Here is a 20,262-nt window from a genome sequence, read left to right as displayed (position 1 = left end):
ACGCTGAAAACTAAGTAAGTAACGCTCAGGGGTTCCACGAGAATCTGGAATGTTTAAATTGGGTTCCGCTACACCCAAAATGTTGAAAATCAATGCGCTAGACCAGGCGTGGGCAAGGTTTTTAGATCAGGGGTCAAAAATGTTGCCCATGCGCCTGAACTGGCGGGCCATGTAAATGTGACGTAAAAAGTTTTACGAAAAATATTTACAGTGTTACAAAAGCAAAAGTGGGAAAAAATAGGCCTCGTGCCAAAACTAAATTCAATCGCGATCTCAACAAATTCCTTGAGCTATTTTTTAGTTGAAACATTGAAATTTGGTTTTAGTTTGGTTGTGGCAGCATCAGGCGAATTGAAATACCCAACGGGTCGTAGTTTATTCATGTGGACGCTAGACACTTGAATATGTGTCTCAATTTAGAATGTGGGCTAGTCGATATATATCAGATTCTAGAATCTTTTTTCGAACAGTATTTGCCAAATACTATTTGGAATAGTGAATTATTCGATTCCAGCCATATTTGATGAGTGTATACTCGCCTCATGTATTATATTTTCACTTTGTGTATTTTCGTATGCATGTATAAACATACTCGGGAAATTCATTTCTGAATACTTGAGTATTCAACAATTCGTTATTTCGACTCGTTTCCGTTAGTAACTATTCTAAGTTGATCGATTAGACAACATAATCGTTAGGTAATGTGCCATTTTACAATGTAAAACTAATTGTGTGTGATGATACATCAATATTAATGCCACATTGTATTGAACAACTAATAATTTTAATATCGCGATTTAGAAAACACTTAAAACAATTTGAACTTGTTCGAATTAATTTTTTGGCCTATGGTTTGTTGACATATGATATTTATATATATAGAGATAATATATATATATATACCTGTTTGGATTATTAGAATTAATTATTACTCAAAGTGGACCATCGTTCGTTGTATTAAAATGTTGCTGTAGTTAGGGTTTTTCTTGTGGTTGTTTTAAAAAAAATCGCCTACGGCCTAGGCTACTACTTTAGTTTTTAAATTGATTCCTATATGGAAATAGATTCCCACCCGTTTTCTCGTAACTCAGTGTTCGAATCCAGAGGTGATAACTATGTACGAGGGGATTTATGCCCTACTCACTGCCGTAGGGTGGTTCACGTAACCATTGTTCGGTTGCCTCCACCATCACGTTCATGCATCGTAAACAAATAACTGGCCAACTAATTTCATACCCGTCATGGACTGGTAACCGAACGAGAGGCCGTGAACCTTAATTAAATACTCGTTCCGATTTTATACTTGTAATCTATGTATTGTGTATTCTGGTTTGACATATTAATAATTTTTCTCTTGTTTTCTATTCAGTTGTGGACTGAAAAATTATTGGGCGGTATCTTGACTAATATTAGTATGAAACTGCGGTGTTTGTTTTATTATCCGTAAGTTCACGACGACTCTCGAACTCCATTCTGCTGGTACAATGTTTCGAAGACCTTCGACCGTGGTATTAAAATTTCAGCGCAATAACATAAGAATTGTAATGAATAAACAGCGTGCATTCCCACAATAAATAAGATCTCAACGGCATATCGAAGTAGTCGTTGGTGGGACCAAGCTTTCTTCGTCTACCACACAATGTCGTGCAACCAGGTGCATACTCAGTCAAATCTCTTGCGCATAACCATACACAGACGCATCGGTACCCACAAAGGATTATCAGCGATACGTGTCGAACGCATTACCAATACCTGGTATCAGGCACAAGTGAAAGGAGACATGATACACAAAGCAGCGCATGTTATGGAATTAAAAGGAGATTGCCCTTCATTAGGTGTCCTGCGAATGAGTAACCCTTGCGATCTGGATTGCCAAACAAAAATCTGCAATAATCTATTGATCGGAGCCCCAAGCTTCTCATCACCTCGGGATAAAAATGGCAAGTAGAAATCTTCTCTAAAGCTCTTCTCTAAAACTACATTTCACAAATCAAATTTATTTTGCATCCATACAAATATATATAACGCAGCCGTGGTGTAAACACTGACTTAAATTTGTTGCACTATCTCACATAATCAGAAAATTCTTCAAGTTTAGTTGTCTTCCCACTTTCTCTTGATGAATCCTGTCGAGTTGGCTTGGGTGTGGCTGATGGAGACACATTTGGAGTGTCCTGATTGGCCTCTTGAGATGCCCTTGTTCTGATACGCTTGATCTGCTTCAGTCTAGCTAAAGTTTTAGATGTGTACTCGGCAGCACCTCGGCCTTCACCAAGGCAAACAAAAGCTGCCATACTCGCATGTAACGCAAGTTGTCGAACGAAAACAGGCAGGCTGTGATCTGATACGAGCCATGGTCCTAAAGAAGAACCGATTCCCTTTTCCACACATTCTTTGTGAAAAACGTATCGTACATGATTAGTACCATGGTCCAGAGGGCTGATCACAACTTCGGCAGAGCGAAATTGCCCTTGTATTACACAACCTGGAACATACCTGTGTCATAAATATAAGTGTGGTTAAAATGAGTCATTGTAATAGGTTTTTCTAAGACTGGAGCACAGCAAATTATACTAACGATGTCTCACGGAAATTCAAGTAGTAACAAACTACACAAATTGTCAAAGTAATGATCCAAGATGATGATCCATTCTACTCTAACCTAAACAGGATTGCAGAAAACATAAAATTAACGGCCAGGCATATATCAGGATAGTACCACTTATTGCTAGTTTAAGTCAAATTCATAAGTACTGTTTTTAGTTATATACGGTACCAAGGGTGTGCAGTAAGAAGCAGCCCGCAGGCCCTGACCCGGTCCGCCAAGCCATTTGGTGTGCTCCTTGTCACCACTCAGATTTTTGTCAATCAAGCATAAAATCCTAATCCGACAGTTTATGCTACAACTTCTGTCAAAGCTTATGTTAACAAACTACGCAAGAACGCGAAATCAGAATTTTTTATTTTGTCGTATACATGGGAATATTAAATTATTTGAGTGGCCCAGCTATTTGTCTGAAGTTGGTTTTAGATCCCACCAACAAAAAATATTGCACACACCTGTTCTATACCACTAGAATCCAGTCCTATTAAGACTGGAGATTAAGAATATTGTAAAACACATCAAATAAACTACCAACCTTCCATTATCATCATCATAAGCAATGATCACATAATCATTTCCAATATGTCGTGTTTTACAACCTGGTTCTGAAGCTTTATTTGGCATCAATGTAGTTATATGAAAAACCATTTGAGCAACATCCTCTCTCCAAACATAAGTATAATTTCCATCTTCACCTTTATCATCCAAACCACCCAAGTATGTGCTCACAGGATCACACTCGGTAAGGCAGACCAATTCACCTAGACCTTGCAACATTTCCTGAAATGAAATAACAAAAGAATATAAGTGACTATTTTCTTAATGTTTTCAGTTTTTTACCTTGTTAAAACCTTACAACAGAGATTATTGGAGCAAATCTCTCGTACATAACTATTCCCATGGTAAATATGGTTTTGATCAATTTTAATTTCAGTCTATATCATCATATAGTCAATGACCTACTTGAAATCACACTTTTTTTATTGATTACAAAAGATTATAAACTTGAACGTCCATGCACATTCTGACAATTTCAAACTATGTGTATAGAATTGAAACAAATATAACATACCTGATATCTTGGTGATCCACACTGATTATTAAGTATTGCTGATCCATCTCCTCCTTCCCCAGGTCCTATATATACAACACCGGTTGACCAGGTATCATAAGGAGGTATTCTGTCTAGAACTTGGATACCTCGCTCTATTCCAGGAGTAGCAGGTAATAGTATAGGCCTGGAACGAAATTTAATAGGCTTACAAATGGGAACATTGTACTGTTGGAATAGCACCTGATAAAATATGTCTCAACTGACTAAATCGAGTCATAATATATGATAGGTTTTTCGAAATAATTTCAGATGAGAGAAAAATCACTTTTCACTGTGACTGCATCCATTTTATCAAAAAAAAGTGTTTGGTTTATAAATATAGATTTCCTTGATCCATGGTGTTGTGTTTTAATGAGTAAGTAATACCAAACCACAAAGAAAACTGATCGTCACTAGGGCTGGGCATTTTTGAATATCTGATGATCTCAAAATCGAACCGAATATTTTTTTCAAATCGAATCTCGAATACTTGGAAGACATATAGTTGTATTGGCTGTTTGGTGCTCCTGAAGTATGCGCACCAAGATGTCGCAAAACCTGAACCCTAACCTGGTACACAACCTGAGTTCAGGTTGTGCGCCATCTTGATGCGCATACTTCAGGAGGTTCGGCTGTTTATTGTAATTGGTCCTCCAGATACATAAATTAGTGAAACACTTAATCTATCACTCAGACAGTTCGCTGAGTGTTAACGCACAAAAAGACACATGTTTCATCAATAACTTACTCGAAAAATAAAGAGTCAAAAGACTCAAATGTCAAAATTGCATTTTAAAAATTATGAATTAGAAAAAAATATGAATTCATGGGACAAAAAAAACAACAAGGTGGCGGACATTAAAAATTCTCGTATGAAGCAATTCGAATAATTTAATATTCAATTCGAATATTCATTCGAATTGCCCAGCCCAGATCGTCACAAATTTCCCAAGCAAAAAAAAGACTCGGCATCTGACCTGTGTATTGATTCTGTACAAACAGCAGATTGAAACAATTGTAGGAATACAAAGCATGGACTATTTATTCCAGGTCTGCGATTGGTTACGTTTTCCATTTCTTGTTTTTCACCGCTCAAACTTTTACCATCAGTCCTATAATCTGTTAAGCTGGCAAGTGTGTTTCCATGATAACCTGTCAAAGCATAATCAGTTGTATTCAATTTTCAGCAAAATTCACTCCAAAATAAAGCTTTTAACAAATTCAAGATAGGATTAACATATTTATCCCGAAGGGAGAAGAATCGATAAGATCGGCTATGGAATTAGTTAGGTGATGGTGGAGGAAGCCCTTATTTCCAGCAACAAAATTTTTGTTTTAAATGTTCAATCAACGCGTTGGGATCATCATAATATAGCTAGGCCATTTTTGGTTGATAATGGAGAAGCGAATACGATTGCCACTGCACCTATTATTACCCTGCGTGGGTTCGCAGGTCCTTGTCCTGTGGGGAATAAGTATGTGCGAGAGGATTGCTGGACTCCTCATTGCTGTTTGGTTATGGTTTTCTTCACCATCAAGTCTATGCATTTCAAATTAAAAAAATAACTAGCTAACTAATCCCATACCAAACAGGGACTGGCAACCGGATGAAAGGCTGTGGTTTGCTATATGATTAACAGTCCTGATGATTATATGTCCTAACAGCTTTTCTCTTTCTCTAGATAAATATGTAAAACCTGTTCTACCTTTATTATCAACATAGTCAGATCGCTTTCTTTCAGCAGCACGTTTAGCTGCTGCGGCTTCCGCAGCACAATCCTTAGAAGATGACACTGTATGGCTTCTATGACGAACTAAAGGCGGTGATGATTGTGAGAGATATGATGTAGATGCAGAGTGATTTGTTTTAGTTAGTTCTTCTTTATCTTCAGATGTTTTTTCTGTATAGTATATGGAACATATATTACCGATATTTTAACTATGATATGGAACTCTGAATGACGAGTCTAACTTCAACAGATCTGAGTACTGACTTCGATTTCATCATTTTCTGTTCTATTTCGTAGCATGGAACTGTTTCATCCTTACTTTAAACCAGTGGTTCTCAAACCATGATATCTTTTTAGAATTTGTCAAGTGACCCAACCGCCCAAGTGACCCAACGCGCCCAACCTTAAAAAAACTAGCTAACAATGAGGTACAATTAACGAACCTCCTGAAGTATGCGCACCAAGATGGCGCACAACCTGAACTCAGGTTGTGTACCAGGTTAGGGTTCAGGTTGTGCGACATCATAATGCGCATACTTCATGAGTACCCAAATAACAGATATTAGGACGAAAGTATGTTTTATTCAAGAAACACGTTGAAAATATGTGGATGAAACGTAAATTTTCAAAATAAAGGAATGTAAATATCCTAAAAAAGGCGGGCAAGATCGAATTTAACAATTATTTTTATTTTTCATTAGCTTCACCCCCCCCCCCCCCCCTGATTCAAAAAATTGCCCTGTCCCCCCTTGTGGAGCGCGGCTTTTCGTTTGAGAACCACTGCTTCAAACGTCATTGTTGATTATTGTGGGAAAACCTGCCTGGCCATAAAAAGTTAGAGGAAACTGATCTACACTACCTGTACCCACGCAGATTAATTATTGTTTTGAAGATTTATTTATTAGTTATCTTCACACTCACCGTTACCAGTATATCTATCTGAAGTTGATGAGGAACTTCTTTTTCTAGTTGTATTGGTGAGATCCATGTAATCACCAGGAAAAAGTCTGAAAAAACATAAGAATTGATAATTGGGGAAACAAAAAAACTAACATCAACTTTAATAATTCGATGATTTTTCAGTGAATTCATGTATAATCAGAACTACTGTTTGAATTAATGAATTACCAAAGTTTTTACTTTCTAACTGGACACGTAATCAATTTTAAAATGTGATATTTGTTCCATTTCATCACTTTGCTCATGATTAAAATTTCTTATATAATCAGAATTACTATTTTTTACTAAAGTTGTTATTTTTAAACTGAAATTATGTTTATTAACCAATTCGACATCGTAAAATTTGGCACATGACACATCAATTTTCTCCGAATTGAAATTGAACTAATTACAAATATTAATTCTCAAGCACGAAATCAATTGAATATGGATATCTTTATTAATGGTTTACTTACACATTTTCTGAAGAAGTTTCTTGCAAAGATTCCTCCGCAATAACACTAGAATCCTGAAGTGGGGTCTTAAAGTATAAATAATACAACTTATATATGAGCATATATATAGTACAACCAAAACTAATAGTCTTCATCATTCAAAACTTTTTTATAAGATTGGTGCTACCGTGTCAAAAGCTGTATACAGTAGAAACTCTACGAACGGCTCTGGATACGAAATATCCAACTTACGAAAGATACTAAATAGTATATGAGAGCTATTTTATACGCTCTAAATTGCAATAAATTTCGGAACGAATTGATTTCGTAGGTAGAGTTTCCACTGTATAAGCATAATCTTGCGACAGAGACGTCAGTAAATGAAACGTAAATTTTGAAACAATTTTCAAGTATACATACCAGCAAAACAGATAGGTAAAAGGTAACTTTACTTGATAGAAATGAGCTAATTTTAATTGGCAAATTTTATTGGTCAAGTTTTGTTGATCTGAGGACACAAGTTTTTCTTTTATAAGATAAAACTCTATCATAGCAAATACTGGAATACGTCATGCATACCCCTGGTGAAAATTTTAAAGGTTATTATTTCAAAAATATTAAATTTACCGTTTGTTCCTTGTGCATATTTTCTCTCGATTTGATTTCCTCAAGAAATGATTGCAAATTCAAAACATCTTCTACACTGTTGCCTTCTAAAATGTAGTTCAATTAATATGATTATCTTCTTTAAATTAACATCACAATTCACAGTAACGTATCTCCTTACATATACAGTTGAAATGAGTGGTTAAAATGACTTGCAACCTACTTAAAAACCTACCAGTGACAGACTCCAATTGATTTTGTATTCTCATAGACCAAGCTGTATTTCCTGAAGGACGTCTGATATAAATTTCTGCCCATCCTTCCGTTAATAAATACTGCATATCTGAGGATCTGGGATCACCAGATGCACCAGAATTAAAATTTATTCTTTTCTTCGTAGATTCTGGAGAAGTAACATAAGTGAAAGGTATTGGTTTCAGGTTTTTGACATTTGGTGCATTTCACTGAGTGCAGGAACAAATTTGCCATCACACTTGCAAGTTCGAAGGTTTGAACCCTGTGAAATTTGATTCCTCTGCATTGTAGGGTGGTTCACATAATCACTGGTCAGTTACAACCTCCTAAACTATCAAGTCCATGATTGAGTTGTCCTTAATGACCTACTTCGACTTCCGAATAAATCTCACTTTATATTGCAAAATGTGATGGAAAAACACTCACCAAATATTGCACTGTTATTAGATGAACGCATTTCCAATGGAGACATATTTTGAGACCTGGAATTAATGAATGAAGGATTAAGATTCAGTGATGTAGGTAAGATTCCTAGTTGAAGACTACAGTAAGCAAGGATAAACACATTCCGTCTCTAGACGAGCAGTCATTTAGTCAAGTGTGGAAATCAAAAATAATAAGAATATTTCTACTTGGGCATAGCAAACTCAAATTTTCAGACTCTGGTTTAGTTGGAAATGGGTTAATTGCTGGGACCAAAATCCCAAATTTTCAATGAAAATAGTCAAGTGAATTCACGACAAACATGTTACATTTAAGTGAATATCCCTAATGCTGAAAAAGAGGGTAATAAGATATATAATCTCTCTCAATAATATGCAATTACATTTGTAAGCTTTCGTTGGGACTTTTTTAAATAAAACAAGATATATATAGATTATCATAACTACAAGCACTTATTTCATAGAAAGAGTTGTAAAAGTTGTAGTACCTCCTTAACACTGCCCCACCGGATTTGTGTCTCTGACGTGGCGAAGATGACATAACACTGAAAGAAGCTGATTGAAGTTTCCCAGGAGCTTCAGAAGAAAGTTGTCTTTCTAAAAACGAGCTCGCTGGCTTCGGCCATCGCGATGGTAAATCATTTGAACTCGAATGTAAAGATGAAGAATTGATTTTTTCCGATGGTATATTGGCACGACTCGTCGTTATGGTAATCAATTTGTTGCCTAGCAACCAAGTTGCAGTGGCACCTTTTTCAAATAGGAACTTCGCTAGTGGAGAACGTCTGGGTTGCGCTGAACAGTTCGAAAAAGTGTATCGAGCCATCATATCAATACAAGTTTCCATCAAATTGTTTCTTATTATGTCGACAGAGCCATCTTCGGATTGTGTGCCACGACGATTGACAGCGTGGAGATTGCGAGTAATATAAGAAACAAAATCAGGTCGAAAACTCATTCTACATTTTGAAAACCATGTACCAATGACGTAATGCGCAAGAGAAACAACATATCTGAAAGCAACAAGAAGATAAAAACACTTTAAAAGCAAATTTCAACGTATCATGAGGACCATAACGATATACGAGCAAGATTTTTTTATACAAGGCTGATTAACACCAAAAATTCAGTTATATTGGCGAAGTTTTACCGAGTAAAAATGAGAACATTTCACGATTGGTGAGTCAAAATTAGACTTAGACAGTCATCGTCTAATGCAAAAATCAATTCCCCAATAAATAGAAGCTTGACAACTTCTTGCTTTTTTTCTTATGAATGCTCAAAAATCAAGCTAGGTTTCAGAATATGAAGGCCATCCTCTTGATATACTTGTTTTATGCATGTCCATCTGATTTCATGTACCATAAATAATATTTATAGAGACCTTTATAAATCGTTATACAATCCATAATAATTTATTAAATTTGGTTAATGTAATAAAAGGATGTTTTTATGAGTGGATCAATTCAGTGGTATCACAAACACTCTTTATCGAGCAATGACATCTTTGATGAATTGAACAAAGACTAACAGTAAAAATACGAAGATAAATGAAAAAAGTCGAACAACCTGCTATTTTAGATAGCTGATAGTTTTTTTAACCAAAGAAAATCGAATCTGAGCGCACAAAGTGAGCTGATACTTAAGACATGATTGAAACTTGGATTCTCGTTTTTTTATTGTTAGGAGACAACAAGAATACAAAACAGATATTTTTCAAGTAACTTACTTTGAAAATTTTGAAGGGTTCGTATATTGCAAAGCAACAGCAAAAACACTCATATATTGATCTTCGACGAAATTACAGTAAAGACCTGGCAGTTGTGCCAGGGTGGCAAGTAATTCAAGTACTGAAGTCGCCATCATAACTGTAGCAGACATTTGTGACAATCGAAGGAGTAATGATGGCAAAACACGAAGTAACGTATCTCTGGGCATCTCCGCTAAACAAAGAGTAAGAGATCTAACACAAAGACGAGCACATCTTGATGTTAATCCAGATTCGAGACACCTGTCGAACAAAACAACAGTAATTCGCTTATGAATCAGTGTTAAATAAAGTTGGCCCTTTCTTAAGAGTAAGTAGGCTACCTATTTCCCATCGATTAAGTCCATTAAGTTTTATTTACCAGGTTGTTCGAAATGATTTCCCTAAGCTAAAATTACCCCTCTATTGTTAAGAATAGTTAGGTCTGTGAGTATAATTCCATCTGAAACAAACATGACCTAGTTCTAACTAACCATATAAAATTATATGCATATTAGTACTCAACTGACCAACAGAGAAGTATTTTGCACGTCTTATTGGGGGGCTATATGGAAAAACCATCTTTTTTTAGTACTAAAAATATTAATAGTACATTTATTTTCCAGGTAGACTTATTAGCCAGGAAATATGGTATATATTCAAATATCCTACTGCATCATATGTGTCGACAAACTGAAAGCATGGATGATTATAAAATTAAATAAATTCAACACTCTCTATGAGCTTTATACCAATTCAGTTTTCCTAATTTTGTTGTCAAATTTTAGAATTTGTTATTTGATTCCTTACTATGCATACAACTACTCCATTTATCGAACTGAAGGTGTATATTATATTTGACCCACCTCAGAATTTGTCTTTGTCGAGTAACTTCTAACCATTGATGATACGAGACGAGACAAGATAATACTGACAGAACAGAAGCTTGAATATCCGATCTTGTAAAATCGGTAGGAAGATTCTGTATTTTACGTTTGGCCAATTCTTTATCGGATATCAGAGAACAAAGTGCCATGGTTAACTCTTCTAAATGAACGTATCGAGTTTGATTCGAAGTTATTCCAATCATGATAGACTTATTTTGAAGCAATCCACATAATCCCTTAAAGACTTTTTCGAGCACAGGCCACCAGGTTTCTTTTTTCAAACATAGCAAAACGCACTCAAGAATACTTTGAATAGAAATATATCCGATACCTTAAAATAAAAGAAGGCATTTTGAATCGAGTATTCGAATAGAATCTATGACAAAAATTTGGAATCGCTGCTATTTTTTTTGCTCATCATTATTAGAGTTATTATTGACTAGTTTCTTATTGTGTGTAAACACCCAGTGAGTGATGGATTCCATGTTTTCAGTAATTCATGTATCTGGAGGACTCGTTACAATAAAAAGTCACATACAATTAAATATCTTTCAAGTATTCAGATTTTCCTTATTTAAGTTCTATTACGAGTTCGGGACTGTTTGTGTTGGCCAAGTGAATATACCCCTGCCCATAGGTTTCAGTCCCTTTACAAAACTTGATGTAAAGTAGGTGCATACTTGCATACTTGCACCTACTTACACCTGTGCATAGTACACATACTTCTGGAGCGCCAATTTTTTTTCTTTATACTACACAAACATAGTAAAATAGTCAACGAAAGTGTGGTGCTTTTTTCGTAGCAAGCCACACCCAATTACTCAACAGTAAATAAAATACCAAAGAATTATCTTGTATCGATACAATGATAAAAAATGGCACTCAATCAAACAAGCCAATATTTATGTATGGCTAAGCTCGGTGATAATCAAATTCAAACGTACCAGCGACTTCATCATCAGGAACTAGGATTCCACCCAGAAGGTATGAACTGAATTTTTCTTCTTCTGAGTTCTGTCATAAACAAAATATTATATAACATAAATAAATCAAACACTGAAAGGCTGAGGTTGTACAGGGTGGCCAATGAAGTTGTGTATCAGGGGCAGGGGCATAGCCAGGGAGGGGGGGGGGGGGGTAGGGCCAGAACCCCCCATTTCGAAAGTAAAAAAAAAGCATTTCCCTGTATCGTAGCAATTTTTCAAAGAATGAAACACTTTTTAGACCCTAAAACTCGCGAGGACCCACGTTTTCCCACGTCTGGACCCGCAGGCTGTTTCGGTCAAACTTGGCAATTTGAAAGTTCAGAACCCTCTGGGTTACACCCCTGCACCTGGGTAAAACTCAAAATCTATTATGACGTCTATGTACGCCAATCAGAGAAGACTGTGTATCAAGAATCAAGATCGAACGATTCCAAGGTTTTTGTATATTTGGAATTAGGTTTTCACCTTGGTGTGCGACTTTATAGCAACACTGTATTTGTAATTATATAAGAGCCAGTTGGAGAATGCTTAGAAATTATGTTAGAAAAAAAAATTGACTCACTTGAGAATTTTTCATGCAAAGTTGTTTTTTCTCATTAGCTCTTAATGACAGCAACAATTCAAAAGTCTTCTTTCTACTTTTTGTCAAACAGTTAGAAATCTTTTCAATATTATCCGAAGTATAATAAAGTTGCAAATATAACGTGAGTAAGCTAAACGCTTCAACTGTGTGAGTACCTGGATATCTGACAAAAATTCGAAAATTAATTTTTATTTAAAAAATTATCCAATGATATTTATATGCAATATTCAAATGTTGACGGATATGCACTTTATAAAATATAAACCATTAAAATTAATAAAATAATCTGAAAGAAGATAAGTTTAAATAATGATACATGAGTATACCATACCAATATATAAGATAATCTTCGATGGGTCGTCGCAAAAGGGTTGAATTGGGGTGCGGTCTTCGATGGGTGGTCGCAAAAGGGTTGAATTGGGGTGCGGTCTTTGATGGGTCGCCGCAAAAGGGTTGAATCGGGGTGCGGTACATTACCTAAGGATTGACAAGAAAATACCTCCCAGAGACTAAAACAATAAACCTACTGCCAGATATTTTGAACAAACACCATAAGAAAGATTCCTTGATAAAAATACAGACAAGTATTGGTTATGCTTTGTGTTGGGACAAAAACTATAAAAACAATATTATACCTTGGCATTTTCTTTTTAAAAGTTTTGACAAGTCCAAGAACTAATTCTTCAATGTCAGTTAAGAAGTCGGAAGATGACTTTTCAGATTTTCTGTTCATAGCTGCATTTTAAAAAACAATAAACTATAAATCGGGTACTGAACTTTAAATAAAATTTTGATAAGGTCGAAAGTCTTGAAAATGTAAGCAATTCCAGGATGTGCAATTATGAGCAATGACAACGGGTTATATTCATTGTCCTGATTGAGTCTGTCTTCATAGACATACATACTGTTGGTTGAGCTACCTTATTTTCTGTCTTTCGGTTAAGTTTTATTTACTATATTCAATTTATATTGTTAGTAGTACCTCTCCGTATCCAATCACCATCTAGTACATTTCTGAGTGATGCAAAGAGTTCTGGACATTTTTCATTGGCAAGAAGACAGGAGTTGACAATGAGCTGAACAGCTTTGGTTTTGACAATCAAATCAGTTTCAACATTCAAGTCAGAAAAACAATTCAACAAAACTTCTGATACTAGTTCCTAAAAAAGATTGAAATATGAGAAATCTTTTCATAAAATTTAGAAAAAAAAGAGATGGTAAAGAGAGTAGCCTATATGTCAGGGAAGAATTAATAAATTTAATAAACAGAACTCTATTAGCCCAGGATAATTTTCAAGCCCACTGCTTCAATTTTAAAATATTACGCAATTCTGTGTTTTTTTTTCTATCGAAATACTCCATCCTAATATATTTGAAATTTTTCCGTAATTTTAATTTTTTGCATTTTTGTGGCTGATATTCCTAAAATCAAGATATCAAAATACGGGATAAAGTAATTCTGAATTTCCAATATACAATTTGTTTTGCGGGAACCCTGTATTACCTCATGCGGCTCAATTTAGAATACCTAATATTACAAAATATTTTCCAGCGAATAATTTGAATACTGAAGAATTGAGGTCACATTGTGTTCAGCAGAGCCCATCACTGCAAATGGAAGAAGCTTACGAGCAGAAAATGTGCTCTTAACAAAATTTTATTTCTAGCCGCATTCCTTGATCGCTTGGAATTGCAGTTAAGAAAACACAACAAATATATTTTTTGAATAGTTTTCTTTTATTTTTCAATATTTATACAAAGCATACATACATCTTCATAAAGTTCCATGCAAGATTCTGTGACAGAGTAGAGAACTTCCAACGTTTTTAATCTGACAGGCGTTCTTGATTCTTTCGTATAATAATTATTCAACAGCATGAGAAGACTGGACAACCAGTTCTGTTTCGTAGGATTTATTGCCTAAAAGGAGATGCAACACAAACAAATTAAATATTGCCTTTATATAAAGCTGGGGTGAGCAAGGTTTTCGGACCGGGGGCCAAAAATTGTGCCCACCTAGACTGACGACCATGTAAGTGTGCATAAAGTTACATTTTATGAACAATATTAACAAAGTAAAAGTGGAAAACAACAAGCCTTGTGCCAAAATTAAATTTGAACGCATTCTCAACAAATTTCTTGAGCTATTTTTTTTAACTAAACATCAAAATTTGGTTGTGGCAGCACCAGGCGGGCCAGATTGAATTATCCAACTGGCCCTTGGCCCCTGAGCGGTAGTTTGCCCCTGTCAGATCTAAAGGTACTGTGGTAGGATGACGCAGAAGTAATTTTCTATTTTTAATTTTTGTGTTACATCGGTTATGAATATTTCGTCCTCTTGCGCAATAGAAGTGTCCTGGAGGAATTTTTTCAATTCTCTATTCTTTTCAAAAAATACAATTCTTCTCACTGTATATTGCATAAAAACATATTTTCAATTTTACCACATCGGACTGCCTGCTGGGCCACAAATAGCCAGCCTGATTGACAATTTTTACATCTTTTCTCAAAAAAAGGCTTCATATAAAATACCATTTTAATTCGACAAGACCTAATTATATCATTTAACTGTTAATTGACAGTTATTACGTTTTTCTCAAAGTGGCTTTATGACATGTCATTTAGACAAGAGACCAAATTTTGAAAACCAAAATTCCTGATTAACTGTTTTTAATTATCTTTCGGGAAAAGATTCTGCGCAAGAAACAATTCATACAAACAAAAAGCCAAATTTTAAACACAGTTGAGTAAAAATCAAGAGATATATATAAGTAAAAGATTGCAACTGTCCTCTTAGAAATTAAATGTAATCTGAAATTTTATATTTTTTATTTTCCTCAACCAAAGATTCCTTAAATTCCATAATTATCATTCACAACAAACCTGAGATTTATAAGCTATCAGCATGAACACAGAATCATTTGGACGATCTTTAGCGCAACTATCAGTAATTGAAAACAATCTTTCAATCGGGCCATCGTAGAGTTCCGTTTCAATTAATTGTTCAATAAAAGTTATCAGATCATGAGTTCCTTTCTTTAGAGAAATCATGGCAGGAATTTGAGTTTTTGTTGAATTTTCATTGACAAGTTCTAACAGAGAACTAACAATGTCCAGAACGTGATCCCAAGTTCCAGCCTAAAGTAGAAATAATCATACTTTTCGAAATTTTTAAACCAGAAAAAAGACTTGCAACAGGCATTGGGGGATTTATCCAAATGACTGACAATTTGTTGTATTCTATACCATTCATGCATTTGAAGGGAAAAAATGGTTAACTACTCCCATGCACGATCTGGATAGGTGGCCAGACTCGATGCTGTGATTTGCCATATGATTAGGTCACCTTATCTCCTTTCCCCTCCCCATGATAAATATAAAAAAGTGATTGAAAATAATTTTCATTTGACAAATAAATTTGATGTATGACTATGGAATCGAACCATTCAACTTCGGCAGTATCATGACAAGACAATATATTGTAAAATACTTATAGGACAATAACTTTGCATTTATTGTACTAAAAGAGAAAAAGATCGAACAAAAGCAAGGTTGCAAAAAGGTCACAAAAGATACCAACCAATATGGAGATTGGAGGTAACTAATTTTGTTCGCCTACTTTACACCAAGTTGTGTAAAGGGACTGAAGCCTACGGGAAGGGAATATATTCACTTGGCTAACACAGACAGTCCCCGAACTCGTAAAAGAACAAAAATTAAGAGAATCGGAATAAAATCATGGCCTAACCCTAACCTGGTACACACAGGAGTTACCACCTAAAATGCTGTAACAGAAAGTTAGCAAGCACCTGCAACTCATGACCATATTTTCGTACTAATCTCTGGATAGTTAAAGTAACTTCAAAAGCCAGTTCCAAATTCTTGGTATGAAGAGCGCAATGAAACGACGGTAGAACAGATTGTGAAGTGTGCTTCAAGGATTTGACTCTCACAGATCCCCACAATCCCATACCAATGAAAAATACCGCACTTCGTAAAAGCGGCCATTCAGGTAACATCTTCGGATTCTATAATACATAAAATATAGTTAAGTGTGTTATACATCCAATCATAAGCAAGTTTTATGTCTGAGATTAATACTATCTAGTCAAAGTTATCTATAGAACCAACATGGCAACTTCACTATGCGACGTTCAGTTGTCATATGGCTAATGTGTATCATATATACAGCTTATACAAGCATAACTCTGATCGCACTCAAACAAAATGTCATTAAGCTAACTCATTTCCAACGGTTACAACTCGAACCAGGCTATGTTCTCAAAATAAGAGCATGGTTCGCTTGTATGTTTATGCTATGACAGCAATAACAGTCTGTGATCGGCTTATATGCAAATTTTTATAAATTCACAGTTTTAAGGCCGTTTTTAGAGGGTCAGCTTATATATGCAAGATCGGCTTATATGCAAGGATATACAGTAGATGATTTTCCCCATTGGGTTTTAATTCACTAATCAAAGCATATGATCATGGAGAGTTTGGAAATTCTGATTCGAGCAAGTCAATCTAGGCCTAGCAAATGACTATAAACTCAAGGTGAATAATATCAAATGAATGAAGTAAATCATCTTAACCCCAAAATATTCTGCCTCTCAACGAGCCATATTCGAAGTCAAAATGCATAAATAATTTTTACCTGAAGGATATGACACATGATTGAGATGCAGTTGTGTCCTAAATGAGTTCCTAGTAGTTTTCTCATCAACTTCCAACTCTCGTTACAAAATTTTTTCAGATTCAATACACGACACAACATAACAGTCACAGAATAAAGAGATTCATGTGGAAGGGAGCTGTAGCATATAATTGCATCTACAACCTAAAAAGAAAAGGATATTACGGGTAAATCGATAACAAATCGTAATATATTGATTGTACGACAGCAAAAAACTTCTTTAAATTCAATCAAAGAGGGTTTAATAAATCAAAAAAGATTATTGCTGTAAAATTCTCTTTATAATTATAATTATGAAAGAATGTTATGAATTAGGGATAGGGTGGGCCACAATCATCATTTGAATGGCCTATTATGTAGAAGGCTATGGGGCCGAGCGGCCGGTATAGAGACCGAATGTTTGATTTCGGGAGGATTTTTGAAGAAAGCTGCACATGACGTGTGCTGGCAATCAAGTGCATAACTATGCTACGGCTTGTTTTTTTCAAACATTCAAGTGGTTCTAGCATAAATAAAAATCTGTGGCAATACTGGGTAATAAGAGTGAAAAACTATTTGAAAAATTTTGTAAAGTCGATTGTGCCATATGGTTGAAAAAGAGTATTTTAATAAACAAAGAAGTTAGGTTGAAATAGCATTAAAATTTATTGGCATTGGGAAAAGATATTTCAAAAAAATTCATCCACCTAAAAAAGAGAAGATTTTCAGATACAACTCGACAAAAATGAAATTGAACACACAGCAATCAAAATTCTACAATGAAATATGCACCAAGTCACCACATCCATAGCGCTGGCTCGAATATACACTGCGAGGTGAAATTGCAGCCATTTAGCGTTTTGAATCAATTATAGCAGAGTCATATAATCCACAACAGCAAGCAAGAACTGGACATGGAATATTTAGTTGAAAATAATATTGTGGATGTCCACATACTTTCGGGAGATTTCGAAGCATGAAAATTCTTCTACAAATGAGTTTAACTTTACATCAGAGAGAACTTGCGGCCGTGTATGAGACAAAGTTGGGAAAAAAAACTCACCATCAACTAGGTTAGGGTAATTTATAACAATATAGGTAAAACGTAGCAGAAAAGATTTAAGATTATTACCTGCAGGCCTAGATCTTTTTCCTTTTCCGGTGTTTGAGAATTACAAAGATCACAAATCAATTCCAAAATTTTAACGATAAACTCTTGATCCAAGTAAGATGAATTATACTTTATAATATTCACAAGAAGTGAAAGTAACGTCACGTTTCCTCTCATTGTTGCAAGCCAATGAAGAAGTAGCGGACCGACTTCTTGGTCAAAAAATTCTACGTCTTTTCCATTGTCACTGAGTGTTTCAAATGTTTGTATAATAGCTGAGCCGTCTTCAGGAATGTTATGTTCTTGTAATGTTTGAAAGAACATAGCTCGTAACATTCCTAATCGACGATATTGACCCTAAAATATAATAACAATCTGAGTTAATAACGAGAAATGAATATACTGGTTCCTAGAGCAGTGGTTCTCAACCTTTTTTCAAGCAACCCAAATTTTTTTGAAATAAATTCTGTAAAAGCTTGCGACCCAAGGACATGCCCAAATACTAAATGACATGTAGTATCTTTATGGCAGCAAACTTAACGAAACAATCCTTTTTACATAACATTTATTTCGACAGAAATTACCCCAAAATGAGAAGACAGCACTTGTTTGTCATCAGGGAAAATGGTGGGTGGCGTGGCTTTACTGAGCAAAATGAATTCTGCCAAGTTTTTACGGATAATAATTCCCATCCCACATATACAATTACTATTGAGCTACACTTTAAAATTAGAAACTCTTGGGTTTTTGTTGAAAAAACAAGCGACTCAAGTAAATTTGCAGAAAACCCAGTTTGAGTCGCGATCCATAGGTTGGGAAACACTGACCTAGAGTATGTTATACTAATGCCATCCTTCTTTTTACCCTATCCCTATGTCACCAAATTATGGAAGAGATTGCTGAATGTTGAGTAGTTAAAGAGTATTGGACCTAAGTATGTTGGCATAACAAATTGAAAATCTCTATATCGAACATCATGCCCAGGGTGTAATATTTTGGATAGGGAGGGCTAAACTTCAAGGATCCTGGTATTTCTGAAGGTAGTAGCTCCAACAGAAACAAAATGAATAGTCTCCTAGCCCTAGGCACTGAAAACTTGAGTCAAAATTACTTTTAACCTGCGATTAGAGTCAGAACCAAAACTTTTGTCAACCAGGAATTGGAGAAATAAAGAGCTTGGAGTATTAAGTCTAAGTTATGTGTAAATGACTCTAAATACAAATCATTTACCTTGACAATGCTCCGAACAAATTCAAGTTCAAACAATCGAACTTCTTGATTCATTTTAGGCTGAAGAAGATCTTTAGTTTCGATCCATAATTTTTTAATCACAGAATCTTGAAGAACTTCAGATTCAACCAACTTCATTGCTTCACGAATTTTTTCAATTCTTTGTTCGAGTGGTGACGATGCTCCAATGTCTAACCAGAACTCGTCAGATATTATTGCCGGCTTGTTAGTGGTAGAAGGGGCAGTTTTAGACACTGCACCACCTTTGTTTAAGTTGAGGAGGCTTCGAAGTCTATCTTTTATGGTTTCTTTGTTTTCAGCCATTATCCTTCACTAATTGCGTTCAGTTTTTTTGAAATGTCTTGAACAAATGCAACTCTAAAAAAAATTTGGACATAAGTTATATGTTTTGTCTTAAAGAATTTAACAATGTAAGATTCATTGCGAGTAGGAATGTTTGAATTCATGTAATGGCACTCATATAAAGTATACTTGATATGAATCGAAATACTTCAATAAATCAATAAATATAATATTAACATAATGAACAATTTAAATATTTATTAATAATAATAACAATATTAGATACAGTAATTTGTAATTCTAACCTGTAAGCTGGACTTGCTTTATCAAGAAAAGCATAAATAGTTTCGAAACACTGTCCTTTGAGTATGATTACTTCCGATTGAGTGTTTGGATCACCTTGAGATTGATTTTCAACAAGAAATCCTCTGCTACTCAAACTGAGATGAAATGTAACTCCTTCTTTAATTGTAACAGTAAACGAGTAAGGATCAGTCGCATCAATGACAACTTTATCGACGACAAATCGAATTTCTTCTGCTACACTTTTGACCTCTTGAACGAGGTCGATATCATCCATTAATTTCAGGTATATGGGTAACCAAATTTAAATG

The 20,262-nt window shown here is 35.1% G+C and overlaps 2 protein-coding genes across 3 annotated transcripts; both read right to left on the bottom strand.

Annotated features, from left to right (window-relative positions):
• Positions 1-1,981: 1,981 nt before the first annotated feature.
• On the bottom strand, positions 1,982-20,090 carry LOC120338327 (tuberin-like). 2 transcript variants are annotated; one of them, XM_039406306.2, is made up of 24 exons: positions 19,954-20,090; positions 19,346-19,723; positions 18,137-18,472; positions 16,987-17,169; positions 16,139-16,357; positions 15,213-15,467; positions 14,100-14,249; positions 13,312-13,489; positions 12,965-13,064; positions 12,309-12,492; positions 11,705-11,774; positions 10,740-11,091; positions 9,856-10,137; positions 8,615-9,139; positions 8,110-8,165; positions 7,664-7,831; positions 7,450-7,535; positions 6,844-6,908; positions 6,350-6,435; positions 5,405-5,599; positions 4,676-4,850; positions 3,678-3,843; positions 3,141-3,385; positions 1,982-2,496 (listed from the first exon to the last, which is right to left on the bottom strand). In XM_039406306.2, the coding sequence occupies exons 2-24, from the start codon at positions 19,667-19,669 to the stop codon at positions 2,064-2,066; spliced, it is 4,833 nt and encodes a 1,610-aa protein (XP_039262240.2). In that variant the 5' UTR covers positions 19,670-19,723; positions 19,954-20,090; the 3' UTR covers positions 1,982-2,063. The 2 variants fall into 2 exon arrangements, with proteins under 2 accessions (XP_039262240.2, XP_039262241.2); XM_039406307.2 differs by having other exon boundaries at positions 6,356-6,435.
• LOC120338176 (GSK3-beta interaction protein-like) lies at positions 19,669-20,228 on the bottom strand. Its single transcript, XM_039406119.2, has 2 exons — positions 19,954-20,228; positions 19,669-19,723 (listed from the first exon to the last, which is right to left on the bottom strand). The coding sequence occupies exons 1-2, from the start codon at positions 20,226-20,228 to the stop codon at positions 19,669-19,671; spliced, it is 330 nt and encodes a 109-aa protein (XP_039262053.2).
• Between the last annotated feature and the right edge of the window lie 34 nt (positions 20,229-20,262).

Source organism: Styela clava, chromosome 10, assembly GCF_964204865.1.
Source record: "Styela clava chromosome 10, kaStyClav1.hap1.2, whole genome shotgun sequence".
Classification (NCBI taxonomy): domain Eukaryota; kingdom Metazoa; phylum Chordata; class Ascidiacea; order Stolidobranchia; family Styelidae; genus Styela; species Styela clava.
The sequence above is the reverse complement of the archived record's forward strand: the minus strand, read 5'-3'. Positions and strand labels throughout refer to the sequence as shown.

Coding starts and splice junctions, on each gene's coding strand:
- LOC120338327 (XM_039406306.2), bottom strand. CDS start 19,669: ATGGCTGAAAACAAAGAAACCATAAAAGATAGACTTCGAAGCCTCCTC. Junction 13,490..14,099: donor GCATGGAACTTTATGAAGAT/GTATGTATGCTT, acceptor AATCTTTTTTAG/GAACTAGTATCAGAAGTTTT. Junction 7,832..8,109: donor TAATAACAGTGCAATATTTG/GTGAGTGTTTTT, acceptor TTACTTCTCCAG/AATCTACGAAGAAAAGAATA.
- LOC120338176 (XM_039406119.2), bottom strand. CDS start 20,228: ATGGATGATATCGACCTCGTTCAAGAGGTCAAAAGTGTAGCAGAAGAA. Junction 19,724..19,953: donor AAAGCAAGTCCAGCTTACAG/GTTAGAATTACA, acceptor AATTTTTTTTAG/AGTTGCATTTGTTCAAGACA.